This window comes from Perognathus longimembris, chromosome 20 (assembly GCF_023159225.1).
Source record: "Perognathus longimembris pacificus isolate PPM17 chromosome 20, ASM2315922v1, whole genome shotgun sequence".
NCBI lineage: Eukaryota > Metazoa > Chordata > Mammalia > Rodentia > Heteromyidae > Perognathus > Perognathus longimembris.
The window spans coordinates 42,201,153-42,214,997 of NC_063180.1; the positions used below are offsets into that span (position 1 = coordinate 42,201,153).

At 59.8% G+C, this 13,845-nt stretch overlaps 1 protein-coding gene across 1 annotated transcript in view; it reads right to left on the reverse strand.

The window, feature by feature from the left end:
* The window catches only part of Itga11 (integrin subunit alpha 11), a 49,575-nt gene that overhangs the window by 20,904 nt on the left and 14,826 nt on the right, over positions 1-13,845 (reverse strand). Inside the window, exons 3-6 of the mRNA XM_048329681.1 lie at positions 3,837-3,937; positions 3,067-3,158; positions 2,123-2,237; positions 980-1,107 (exon numbers count right to left, since the gene is read on the reverse strand). Coding sequence (XP_048185638.1) covers positions 980-1,107; positions 2,123-2,237; positions 3,067-3,158; positions 3,837-3,937 — 436 coding nt within the window. The remainder of the gene's footprint in view (positions 1-979; positions 1,108-2,122; positions 2,238-3,066; positions 3,159-3,836; positions 3,938-13,845) is intronic.

Here is a 13,845-nt window from a genome sequence, read left to right on the forward strand (position 1 = left end):
AGGCGTGGCGGGAAGATGGGGGGGGGGAGGAGGAAATATACAAAGAAAGGGGACTCGGTGACCCGAGGCTAGCCCAACAGACAGACGGCTGTCTTCTCTAAGAAGAAGGAGGCTGAGCCCAGCGGGAGGACTCAACCATCAAGAGAAGGGGGGAGGGGAGGGCTGGTGCCGTGTGCCGAACTGTAAGACTCAGGTTCCTCAGACCTGAGAAGAGAAAAGCCCCATCCATCCCGAAGGCTGATCCGACACGGGCAGCCGTAATAGCTTCGAAATAGGGCTGGGAATGCAGAGGGCTCGCCTTGCGTACATGAAGCCCTGGGTTCGATTCCCCAGCACCACATATATGGAAAAAAGCCAGAAGTGGCGCTGTGGCTCAAGTGGCAGAGTGCTAGCCTTGAGCAAAAAGAAGCCAGGGGCAGTGCTCAGGCCCTGAGTCCAAGCCCCAGGATGGGCAAAAAAAGAGAAATGAACAAAAACCCTTAAAGACTTGGTGTAGCTATCTAAAGCTAGAACAAGGGCTCTTTTGCGGTTGGGCGGGCCTGCTGTATTTACTAGCTGCTGGTCAAATGCTGGGTGTTGTCCCTTCCATCCCCGGAAGGGTCCACTCCCACGCCTTAGGAACAGCTTCTGAGTGTGATGTCCGCCATGTTGGAATGTCTACCCATTGGCCCTCGCTCATCCAGGGCAACGGGGTGAATCGCCTCATCTTTCGCCAGCGGCACTTGGACTACGCGCCTGGGCCACAACCTGCTTTCCCGCCCTCTTCTCTGCGGCTCATTCCCTCTGACTCATCTCCCCCACCGCCCTCTCGGGCTCCGGCACCTGCTCGTCCTTTCCTGCTCTCCTGCTAGGCAAAGTCCCCGAGCCTACCCCTGGAAAGACACTGAGGTCCAGCTCCCCCGCCCTGCCGCCACCCCCCCCCCCCCACCGTCCCCAGCATCCCAAGACGGCTGGACGTGGTCCTCCCGCCGCCGCTCACCTGGATCTGGCCCGGGCCGATGTAAAACTTCTTCAGGATGTTGATGAGGAAGTGCTGAACCTCCACCCAGGGGTAGATGCTGTTGGAGCCATCCAGTACAATCACGATGTCCATGTAGGTTTGACACCCTGGGATGCGGGGACACTGTTAGGGCTACCGGGAGCCAGGGGCTGCGGGGCTTTACGTTCCTGCATCTATGTTCTCGGGAGGACAAAAGAAGGACGGCTACACGCGTGCCACCCCCCCCCCCCCCCCCGGGGCTTGGGAGCTGTCGGTGTGAACAAGGGTGGGAAGTTTTAATGAAAAGATTCTTTGGGGGGGGGCGTGTCCGAACACAAAGCAAGACTCGATAAATGTTAGCTGGTGCTATTGTTCTTTGTTTAAGCAGAGACACCGAGTTAGCTCAGGGGTGACCTTTATTTCTGCCATCCTGAGTAGAGGCATTCCCTCACTTGTGCGTGAATTAAAAGGAATACTACGAACCAAGGCAACAGGACTGACTCCCCACCCTGTTAGACCCCCCTCCTCCCCGGCGCCATCTTTCCACCTCTGACTGGCCTGTGAGGTGTGAGGGAGAGGATGATAGCAAGGTACAGGGTCTACCCCTCCCTTCCCTCTTCCCAAGCAGCTACTTGCGCGAGGGGTTCAGGACAGGGGCCATTGTGAGGTCCAGAGCCAAGAATTCTGAGCTTTCTCTAGCAAAGCCCGATCCCCTGGGTTTTGTTGGCATTTGGGGGCTCCAGGAAAGCCAGGCTGAATCCCCTGGGTGCCCAGGAACACTGGTGAGCCAGTGTAACATTAGCAGGGCATGTCTGTTCTTAGCCCTCCGTGTGCCCGGCTACAGCCTTGTCGAACACCAGGGAGCACCGTTCGCACTGTAGTCTGAGCGAACGATGCCCCAGAGTTGTGGCACGCGCAGGCTGCCTGCCTCACACCTCAGTTGCCACCCTGGAAGGCCGATAGCGTGACCCTCCCAGAGGCCCAGCCAGGTGAACGGACTACTTCCGGGTCATCCGGAGGGCCGGGGGCCGGCCGTGCTAGAGTCCGGATGCTGCTCTGTAGCCACAGGACAGCAGTGAGCAGAGCCCAGGCCCCTCCGATGGCGGCCACTCAGCCTCCTCGGGCACAGCTGCAGTCACTTACTTTGGAGAGCTGGGGCCACCGTCTTGGAGAACCTGAAGTTGGAGTTGACGCGTGAGCACATCCCCGTGGTGTAGTAGGAACTCCCACACTCGTGGGACCAGAGGGGGCTGCAGGCCTGTGGGACAGGAGTACACGGACCCCAGTCACGGGGGAGGGGGGGTACCCGGGGGCCCCCGTCACCACCCAGTTCCCAGAGCAGCATCGATGTCCCAGTGCCGGGGCGGCAGCGGGGCGAGGGCCTGCTTGTGTCTCACTGGGATGGCGTGTCTGGAGTCCTTCTGTGGTCCATCCTCCATGCGGTAGCTACGGCGACCTGTCCCTTCCTCCCCTTCCTAGGCCTGCCCCACAGGGCCCCTAGACCAGATCTTCTCCCTCCAAAGGCCACCCCACCCAAAGGCCCTCACGGAGCCATTGCCATGCCGGGCACCCACGGCACACCGTGGCTCCTCCTAGGAAAAGAGAGACCGAAGGTCTCTGTTCTCTCTGTGAGATTTGCTGCCCCAGGATACCGACGCTAGCCTCTCCACGAGGGGCTGGGCGGGGGGGGGGGGGGGGGGGGGCATCTCTCACAGCGGGACTTAGAAATGAAAGCCCGGCCTGCCTGTGTCTTTGCCACCAAGGAGCCCAGAGCTACAGTTCATGCTGTCATTTCCTTCCCTCACATTTTAATTAGGTTTTTTTTTTTTTAAAGCTGAGAGCTCAGAGGGAATGTTTTATTTGTGTCTTTTGTTGAAATCTCTGGAAGTATGGAGAGAATCGGGAGGTACAGACAGGAGGATCGCAGTTCCAGGCCAGCCCGGAAGAAAGTTAGCGGGACCCAAGCGAAGCAGTAAGGAGCTGCGTGGGCGCATAGAAGGGGTGTGAACGGCCTTTTCTCCTCACCCCATGCGGTGGGGCTGGGGGATGGGAAGGGGCCAGGGGGAGCAGGGGGTGGGGGTTCTTACCAGAAAGCTGTTGTCCTTGGGGTTGGTGGCAAGGCTCAGGCCAAGACGCATGTTGTCCTTCCGCTCAGACACGTTGGACAGGGTGACTCTCCCTGGAGGAGGGGGGAGAAGCAGCTGGGCCTGCAGCCCTTTTCCTGCCCTCCACCCAGGCTCTGAGACTGTCAGGGGGTCACTCGGGTACTTGGGTCCCTCTCCCGCCCAACGTCAATGGCAGCTTCCCCCAGTCCGGGGCTGGTTCTTTCCTCAAGCTCCCTGAGTCCCAGGGAGACGCAGCAACGACCCATGGTCCCACAGCCAGGCACCGCAGGGCCTGCACCTCCCAATCCCCAGCTCTCCTCCGGCCGTCGGAGGAGTGCACCCCAACACCCTGTCGGTACCCCATCTCCGACGGCCTAGGGCACCCACTGGGACAGGCTAGGAAGCCTGGCGGCTTTCTTCAGCCTCCCATCACTCCGCACTGTCTGGGGCTTACTCTTTGGGAACCCCTGCTCATCTGCCAAGCTCACGCAGGGTCCCCGAGAACGTCTCTCCCTCAGGCAAGAAGCAGACCACCTGACGAGGGCCTCTGGGAGGGGCAAGGCCTTGCCCGGGGCCTCCAGTGCCTCCAGTGCCTCCATGTGCGTGCACACGGGGCGGTGCGTCCTGCGTCCTGTCACGCGACAGGGCGGCTGGGAGGAGCCGGGCCATGGTGAGCGGAGCCTCCGCCGTACCCCGGTACCCCGGTACCCCGTGCCGCCAGCCTGGCTGTGACGAGGTCGGCAGCCACTCACCCAGGTTGAGCTTGGTGCAGTTCCCCTGGGTCACGGGACACTTGTACACGTCTCCCGTCTTCTGGTGGCCGTTGGTCTCCAGCGGGGCACCCACAACCAGCCTGTGAGGAGGAGGAGGAGGAGGAGGACAGTGAGGGGGTGCACCGTCCTGCCGGAGGGTGGGCGGGCTGGGCAGTGTGGAGGGGACCCGGAGGGGTGGCCCCACAGATCCCCCCTTGATCTCAGGTCCGGGGGGTTGTCAGTCGTGCGGGAATCTTAGCGTGCTGGGCTCTGCACCCGGGCCCTGCAACAGATGCTGGGGGAGGGGAGACGCCTAGGCCAGGGTCCTCACGGGCTCATGGCGGGGGGGGGGGGGGAGGGCCTGCCAAGAGGTGCAGGTTCCACAGTGGGGTCTCAGCTTGGGGGCCACTAAGCCCACTAAGAGTGGCCAGGCTGGGCTGGGGCTCCCTCTTGAGCCTTTGTGACCTTGGGTGGAGAATGGGTCGCTGGAGATGGAGTTGAAATGGTTCTGGATTACCTGGGTGGGTTCCCGCCCCCCCCCCCCCCCATATCCAGACAGCCCTGCAGACCTCCAGGCCTGCATTGGAAAGACAAACACTGGGATTGGGGCACGGGATGGGAGAGAGCCAGCCAGCTGGGAACCCGCTAAGCCCTGCCCTTCTAGCAGCTGCCCACCCCGGGGTGGGGGTGGGGGGGTCACACGGGCCAGAGCAGAAGCCCCCCCCCCTCCACCCCTGACCTAGGATGGTTGAGGGGAGCTGGCTTCAGGCCTAGGTGGCTACTGAGGCTTCTCCTGGTTCAACCACCCGCCCCTGCCCTGCCCTGCCCTGGCCGCCTGAAGCCGAGACTGAAGCAGGGATGACAGGGCTCGGTCTGAAATGAAGTGTCTGTGAAATCGGAGCTGAGGTCGCTCCCTCGGGAGCCCCGTAATGACAGGGTCTAAATATAGCCCCTTATTAGGCATGCCGGCCTGTGACTGGCAGGAATTAATTGGACCCATAAAGTCTGTTTGTCTAGACGACGTGACTCTTGGCCGCTCAACTCCACGCGCGATGCTGTGGTCCCGGCGGCTCCATTCCGAGCGAGAAAGGAGCGGAAGGGAAGGCAAGCGTGGGGGGGGGGGGGGGGAGAGGAGCAGGGAAGAAAGCCGGGGCTCCGAGCTCGCTCTCCCGGCGGCTCTGAATTTCGAGGTCCACTGGATGGGTGACCAGATCTTCCTGGGGTCGTTCGCACGTTCACCCTCTAGAAACTTCCTCCCTGCCTGTCCTCTCCTCTCCGCCCTCCAGAAGCACCCTCCCTTACCCATGAGCTTGACCAGGGTGGGCACCCACCAACTCCATTGGGTGGGGCTGTGGGGTCTCAGGGTCACTGAAGAGACCCCGGGGTTGGGGCTCCTGGAGGTAGGTCACCATGCTGGTGCGGTCAGCAGCTTGTGCGTCGCCTTGGGAGGCTGTGCGAGTGTCCACGGCTTGCCGTTCCTGGCTGTGACGTGGGGTCCGCCACCCTGCCCTGCCTCGCCCCCGGAGCTACGGTGCGAAGCCACGGATGACAGCCGTCCCCGGGAAGCAGAAGTGGCCCTGTCTGCGTGAGCTGTGCCCGAGGCTGGCGGCTGCTACCCCAGATGTCGGGGTGATGCCGAGATAGAACAAGCGGGCAGACAATCAGCTAAGTCACCGTGACCCCCGGATTTACAACAAGACTGGGCTTCAGCCTTCTTCTTCTTTTTGGTGGGGGAAAACCCCGCATATTTACAATTAGCCAGCTGGGCTCAGCTTAGACGACTTCAATTTTGTTGGCAACATCGAAGGTCTAATCAGGAGCCGACTTCTCTCCACCAGGTCCGGTCAGGGTGTTGACCTTAGCCACATCAAGGTCACAGGGCTTCTTCACCGCCTGCTTGATGCGAGGCTTGCTGGCCTTGACACCCACCGTGCACGCGCGCGTGTGCTGTGTCTTCTTCTTTTTGTGGCTGTGGACTCCTTTCAGCACTGCCTTCTTGGCCTTCCAAGCCTTTTCCTTGGCTCGGGCTTTAGGATGGGCGAGGGCTCCCTTCCTGGCTTTCGGGGCCATCTTGGCGAAAAGGGTTTTTTTTCCAGGGTCGATTTCCCAGGGCTTATCGACTTCCCGTCTCACCGAGCCTCCAGGCTTCGGCCTGCTTTAAGAACGAAGACCAACCCCAGCACCCCGTCTCCATGATCCTGACCCCCCATTTCTCTTGAGGGTTGAGCTCCTGTCCCCCATTGGAAGGTGCAGAAATGGAGGACCCCCCCCCCAAGAAAAGGGTTGCGGGAGCCCCAGTTTGTGAAGGGTTTGGGCCTCAGTGCGACGGCTCTCCCGGGAAGGGAGGCTAGTCCAGACACCGAGGTCTGGACGTGGTGTGTGTGTGTGTGTCTGGCGGGCTTGAGGTTTGGAAGGCATGAGGCAGGCTTGCATGGAGGGGCCAGCTGCCCAGGCGCGGGGGGTATGGGGGGGTGTGGGGGGGAGGCCCACGTCACCACCCGAAGCGGCTAAAGTGCTGCTGGGGTCTGGCAGCCCCTGCTACCCCCCTGTGGCCTTGGCCTTATATAGCCATCAGCAGCTCCAGGCCTGCAGGGCCTCTTGGTGGCTGGGTACCCCATGTCTTCTGGTGTGGGCAGCCCAGGACCGGGGAAACGCCACACTCTTGCACACTGGCCCTGCTGTAGCCGTGTGTGTGTGTGTGTGTGTGTGTGTGTGTGTGTGTGTGTCACCAGCTGTGGGCTCCCAGCGTTCCTCCCGGGGTGGTGGGGCGGCGGGGGGCGGGGGGGGAGTGTGGGCTGACAGCCTCGGTGGATGGGGTCCTGATGGCAGGCGTTTCAGCCACAGCCCTGCGGGACCCCAGTCTTGGCAGCCGCCCTCTAAGGGGCCTGGGCCTGGGGCCCGTCTCCTGACTTCCTACCCCACCTCATCTCCCACAGGTGATCATTACCCGACATCGCGGGCCAACACACACGCCACGCCGCCGCGTACACAGCCCCGCCACGTGTTAAAGCCTCGGCCGGCCCTTTTGTCCGACAAAACAAAAACCTAAACGGAAGCCCAGCCATTCTCTTCCGGGCTCAGGAGAAGACCCTCAATCCAGCGCCCAAGAAAAGAACACAACCGTGTGGACGAGAGGAGGAGGGAGGGGAGGAAAGGCATGGGGGGGGAACGTGGGGGGACGTTAGAAGGGAGAGTCCACCCAAGGCTTGTGGGGGGGGGACCAGGGACGGGGGTGGGGGAAGCAGGGACGGACGGGTCACAGCTCAGATCCGTGAGAAGGGGATGGAAACGAGAGGATTGTTCTTTGTTGTTGTCTTCTCGGTGTCTCGTTTGTTTACCCGTCTTTGGGAGTGTAAGAGGCGGCGGCAGAGAAATGGAGGGACAAAAGGGAAGCAAATGGAGCAGTGGCACTCATTAGACACTGTGTTTAGAATGAACTCCGCAACTTGTGTGTGCAGATGGGAGGGAAAAACGGGGAGAGGAAGAGGGAAGGGGTGACACTGTCCAAAAAGAAATGTCCTCTTTACCTGACGGTTGTAACTGTCACCCCTCTGCACATCACCTTCGTAAGAACGATTAAAAGAAAAAAATCAAAACAAAAGAGGGGCTGGGGATATGGCCTAGTGGCAAGAGCGCTTGCCTCGTATACATGAGGCCCTGGGTTCGATTCCTCAGCTCCACATATACAGAAAACGTCCAGAAGTGGCGCTGTGGCTCAAGTGGCAGAGTGCTAGCCTTGAGCAAGAAGAAGCCGGGGACGGTGCTCAGGCCCTGAGTTCACGGCCTAGGACTGGCCAAAAAAAAAAAAAAAAAAAAAACCAAAAGAGACTAGTGAGAAAGGGATGCGCTCGTAGCACACTGGCCGTTCTAATTGTGCGTTCTCGCCACCCAGGAATGGCTGCTCCGCACGCTTCATTCCACAAGTTCTGTCTCCCGGGGTGCATAATCTAACTGAACAGACGCACAGGCTGTATCAACGGCAACAGCCATGGGAAGCCCCTGCCTGGCCGCCACCTTGCGCCCCCCAGTGTCCATCCCGGTGACTGCAGATAAAGAGCCAAGAAGCCTTTAGAGCAAGAGAATAGGCCAGCCATGGTGGTGCACTTTCTGTAATCCCATTACGTAGGAGGTGGAGAGGAGAGGAGGGTGGTGGGTGGGTGGGTCGAAGGCCTCGTGGGAGCAACGTCAGGGAGGCCTTGTCGTCACAAACAAGCAGGACATGTTGCCCCAAGCCTGTCACCCCAGCTACCCAGAAGGCGGAAGGGGAAGAATCAGGGCTCAAAGGCATGGTTCAACCGCAGGAGACTATCCGGGAAGTGAGCGAAAGACAGAGGGACTGAAGAACAGGGCTCACGCCGTACAGCGCTTGGCCAGCAAGCTCCAAGCCCTGAGTTCACGCTTCAGTACCGGAAAAAGACCGAGAAAGTGCAATGGAGTTGTCTCTCTCGGCGTCTGTGAGGCATGGGCAGATGGATACGAGGGCCCTGAGCTCCTAGATTATTATTATTATTTTGCTGGTCCTGGGACTTGAACTCAGGGCCTGGGCGCTGTCCCTGAGCTTTTGTACTCAAGGCTAGCATTCTATCACTTGAGCCACAGCACTACTTCTGGCTTGTTCTGCGTATGTGGTGCAGAGGAATCGAACCCAGGGCTTCATGCATGCAAGGCAAGCTCTCTACCACTAAACCATATTCCCAGCCCCTACCTTAGGTTATGTTTAAACGTCGAGTACCATGAAGCTCTGGAGACGGTTTAGTCTCTGTAAGGTGAAATACAGAACCACGACAAGAAAACGAGGGTGTCCGTGTTTGGTTGGTACAGTCGGGTCTATGATCTGCGGTCTCAGAACTTGCAGCTAACCGAGAGCTGAGAGGACCAGCGTGGAAACAAATGCAGGGAATTCATAGCAATCTGCTCTCAAGATGGAGCCGGGCAGCTTGTGGAAATCACAGCTCCGGGTCGGCTCCTCTCCTCACGTGAGGCCTCTCCTCCCGCCCCCCCCTCCCCGGGGGCGGGGTGGGGGGGAGGCTGCACTTCGGAGGTAGCGGAGTTACAGAATGAATGCAAGCCACAGACAGGCCGCAGGGGGCTGGGCCGAGGCGGGGTGCACAAAGCGCTGACTTGGCAAGTCCTCCTGGCTCCCCTGATCTTACCCAAACTTAATTTGTTCTCTTTCTTGGAAGTGAGCAACCAGGAGGCCTTCTTTGCCGTGTTTCTGCTACCCGGCGTGTACGTCTTCTTACCCAGAAAGCACGCAGCGCTTGGCCCCCTGCCTCCTGGCGCTCGCCCCCCCCCCCCCCCCCCCGGGCAGGCTCCATCTTGGCCGCCCAGTCGGAGTTACCTGCGTCCTGCTCTCCAATCCAGGGGCTTTGCTGTGCTTTGGTGTTTAAAGAAAAAAAAAAAAAAGAACGTCCTGGGCATTGCTGGCAGGTGGCAGCTGAGATCTGGGTTCCCCACCCCCAACACCGCCTGTGATTCTGAGGGACCGAGGCTCCCAGCACCCCCTTCCTCCCCCAGCCAGGCTGGCCGTCGGGCTGGCTCTAGCTCTCTCGGAGGCTCCCGTCCTGCGTTTCCTCCGGGGTCCGCCCGGGGGCCTGGCCTTGGGGCCTGCGGCCAGCGCTGCCTGCCAGCCCAGTTTCTCTCCCTGGCTCTCAGGCAGTGGGTGGGGGGCTGGGCGGGGAGCGTGGAGCGGGCGCTCGCCACAGCTAGCAAGGCCCAAGCCTGCTCCCAAGGACTGTCACCAAGGGGGACAGCTCTGGGCAGGATCCGCTATTCTGCCCTGCAACAGAGAGCCTTTCTCCATTCTCTCTCTGTCTCTCTCTCCAGCACTGGGGTTTAGCACTTGCTGGGTGTGTACGCTATCATTTGAGCCACGCCTCCGGCCCTGTTTTCCCGCTGGTTATAAGGCCTTGCTTCCACAGTCTTCCTACTTTAGACTTTCTGAGATGACAGACCCATCACCAGCACCCGGGAGACCCTTGTTTGTATCCTTCAAAAGTTCTTGGTTGCCCTAAGGCCTGCATCCCATCCCATTGCTAGGGTTTTGCCTCTGTGATAAGCACCCCACCATCTCCCCAGTCAGAGATATGTCCGTCACCCTCCGTCCTCTCAGACCTCCAGCCTTGACTCCCTTGGTTCCCGTCCTCGTGAACTCTGCTCCAGCCACACTGGTTCCTGCCTTGGGACCTTGGCACTGCTACTACTACTGCCTGGAACTGTGTGATGATCACGGTCCTCAGGCCCCTCCTCAGGCCCAAGTCTGGCGGACCACTCACCCAAACCTCCCGACTGTCTCCGGATACAGACCTCGGGCATGGCGCCACCCTGTGGCCAGGACTGGAGCTCACCCTCTGCACCTCTCCTCCAGCTGGGCAGGGTTTCTGCGTCCCATTCTAGGCTCCTCCCCCTCCACTATCCCCTCTCTCTATGCTGGAAATGGATTCCCCCCCATCCCTCCCATCCTCCGTGTGTTCCCCTCAGACCCCTCTGTTGTGATTGCATGTCATGGACCCGCACCTCTCTTCCAGCTGGGCTGCACCAGGTACAGGGATCCGTGCAGAAGTCCTAGCCCTGCTCCCATGCCAGTGTGAGGCCGGAGGAGAGGCCCCCACGGCGGTCGAAGGCCCGGGGTTCGTAGCCAGCCCCAGGGCAGCTGCTCCTGCTCTATGCCCCAGCCCTAAGAAGAGCTCACGGCAGTGGATCCGACACTACGACCTCTCCTGGAATCTCAGCGCCCCGCACATAACGGGGGCAGGCCTCTCGTCCCTGAACCCGCACCCAGGCCCTTCAGCCTGCCTTCATGGTCTTTTCCTTTGGTCAGCCATGGGGCTTGAACTCTAGGCCTGCGCACTGTTCCAGCTCAAGGCTAGCGCTCTACCGCTTTCAGCCACAACACCACTTCCGGTTTTCTGGTGGTTAAATGGAGATACGAGTCTCACGGGCTTTCCTGCCTTGGCTGGCTTTGAACCTCGAGCCTCAGAGCTCAGCCTCCTGAGTAGCTAGGGTGACAGGCGTGAGCCACCGGTGCCTGGCTTGCCTTCGTGTTCTTAAGGCCCACAAGCCCTGTGGGCTCCCTGCATGGAGGCCCGCTCGCCCAGGCCCAGAAGAGGCAGAAGGCTGAGCTGGGCTCCCTCCAGGGGCAGAGAGCTTCGTGGACAGCTGGAGGCTGCTAGGCCCAGCTCCGTCTCTTCTCAGCCCCCCACGAAGGTGGAGCTGCTGCTCCCTGAGGGCAAAAGGGAGTCCTGTGCATGGACTTTCTCTGAAAATCCTCGAGGGCTTAAAGGGCCGGGGCAGAGAACACTCCGCTGCACAGGAATTTGTTTTCTCTCTGCTCTTTCGTGCCACAAATCTAGGATGGCTGCTGAAACCCAAATGTGTGAGAAATAGTTCAAGATGTTTGGAGCCTCCCTGGTGAGGCCTCCGCCCGGGGTCCTGTGTCCTCGACACCCCAACGCTCCCAGACTGGTGAGGAGTGGGGCTCCTCACCCCGATGCCCTCCGGGCCCCCGGGGCTACCCTGTCACCTCACTGGACTTCCAGGGGCTCTTTCAGAAACACAGACTCCTGTCTAGACGATGCCGCCCGCCCGTGTGAGTTCTGCCCGAGAGAGGGGCCGGTAGGTAGAACGTGCCAGAAGGAAGGGCGAGTCCGGGACCAAGGTCTCTCCTTCATGGGGCTGGTCGGGGAGGAGGGCTGTCCATCATGAGGCTGGGGGGCTGTGGATGGATCACGGAGCTGGGGGTGGTGGGGGGGCAGGCACCGTTCCAGTGCGCCTCTTCTCTGACGCCCCGAGACCCCCCCCCCCCCCAGGCCACGCTTCCTCCTTTGGGCCTTTGGCTGAGATGTCTGTCCTAAGGATGTGCCGGCCGGTGCGCTCGGGCTGCGGGCGGGCGGAGTGAGCGTCCCGCGGGGCACCCGAGCCCTCGGCACGGGGCGCGTGCAGGAGACGTGTGCCGCTGGCCAGGCCTGGGGAGCAAAAGGCCGCCCCGGGGTAGGAGACAGATCTAGAAAGATCTCGTGGGGAAAGTGGCCTCCCCAAGACGACCGTGGTCGCTGCCGTGTCACCTTTTGGCCTTGAATGGTTGGGAGATGACTTCAAGCCTCCTGGAGAAGTCTGTGAATGACTCGAGAGGGAAACCATGCCTTCTTCACACCAGAGCGCTGCAGATCCTGGCGAAACTTACAACAGATGCCCAGGAAACAAATACGTGCGCCAAATAAATTGTATCTTGGAAACATCGGCTCCAGTTAAGCCTTAACCCTTCACACGACCAAGAAGGGCTCAAAACCAAACGCAAAAACAACAGGAAATCCGAATAGGAGGAAATCTTTAAGGGGTTGAATCCATGGTTAAAAAAAAACAAAAAACCTTCCCACAAAGAAAATTCCAGATGCTGCTATGCTACTCTTAAAGACACGGGTAGAAATCTTACGCTCGACTGAGGGCAGCGAAAGTGAGAGCAATACGCCGCACGTTTCATGAGGTTTGAGCGATTACGATGCCAACACGTAAGAAAGTTGTTAAAGCCACCACCCCACAACCCCTGTTGCCCAAGATCTCCCATGAAACTAGCGTCTCTCGTTTAGGAACTGGCGTAGGAGCCGAATTCCCGAGAACCGGGGGACAGCTGGGGCTACCTCAGGAAGACAAAGTCATTTCTACTAAAATAAAAACGAAATGCAAAACAAAACAAAAAGCCCCAAAGGAAATGACAAAACCACTCAATCAACCAGTGTAATTAACCGCCTTAATAATACAAAGAAGAGTCACAGAGGACTGGGAAGGTGGCCTAGTGGTAGAGCGCTTGCCTGGCATGCATGAAGCCCTGGGTTCGATTCCTCAGCACCACATACACAGAAAAGGCCGGAAGTGGCGCTGTAGCTCAAGTGGCAGAGTGCTAGCCTTGAGCAAAAAGAAGCCAGGGACAGTGCTCAGGCCCTGAGTTCAAGGCCCAGGAGTGGAAGAGAAAAAAAAAAAAAGAACAAATAAGTGCATGGGTGCTAATGTCCAATTACAAAACACTGGAACTTCCCTGCCGAGGGGCCTGGTTTTAGATCTTGCTCTGGGAGCTGATTCCCCCAGGCGTAGAAATACATCACTGTTCCTTGAGTCGCGCACTATCTACGCTTTATTGTAAAGGTAACTTGATTGCAAGCCATAGCTCAACAGAGCAATACTAAATCAAATGAAGCAGGAAGAGGGGGAGGCTGAAGGGAGGAAAAGGAGGAAGGAGGCCAAGGCAGAGGGGAACTGGCGGATTTGGCCGGCACGGTAGGGCTGAAGCAGGGAAGGCAGCGAGGCAGAGGAAAGCCCGTGTGAACGGGCTCCCGGGCTGCACCCCAGAAGCAGGGCGATGGGCCAGAAGCCCCAGAGAGAGAAGGCAAAGGAGCGGGGCAGGCCGGGCAGAGGCGGGTGGGGGACCTCTATCTCCAGCGCTCACGAGGAGGGCTTTGGGGAAGGCTGAGCTTCTAGAAGCATGAGGTGGGGAGGCCTTCCCTTCCGACAGCTGGAGCGGAATAAAGGAGAATAGGAAACAGCAGCCCGCGTGTGCGAGGCCTGCCCGAGGTGGTGGAAACACTCTAAGGCTGACTTGTGCCGATGGCTGCACAACTTGGGGCGTTTATTAAACACGTTCGCTCAGGAGCGGATCCTGTGGTGAGAGGGGCTGCCACGGTCGTTTAAAAACCAGAGGCGGGTGCTTTACCCCCCCGCCCCTCGGGAGGGTCCCGGGGTCCCCCTCGCTATCTGCTGCTGCCTTGTTGCCATCGAGCAAGGCACGGATACGCCCACAGCCGTGCAGGACGGGAGGGGTGGGGGTCGCCGAGTCCTGGGGGGGCGGAAGGGAGGTGGCCCGTGCTGCCCCCGGTCACACGACCCAGAGAAGGCGCGGAGAGGATGGCAGGCCCGGGAGACGAAACGCTGGGGCTCCCGTCATCACAGGCAGGGCACACCGGCCTGCCGCCTGCTGGGACGGGGGATGCGGGGGCAAGGGATGCTGGGGCAGGGGATA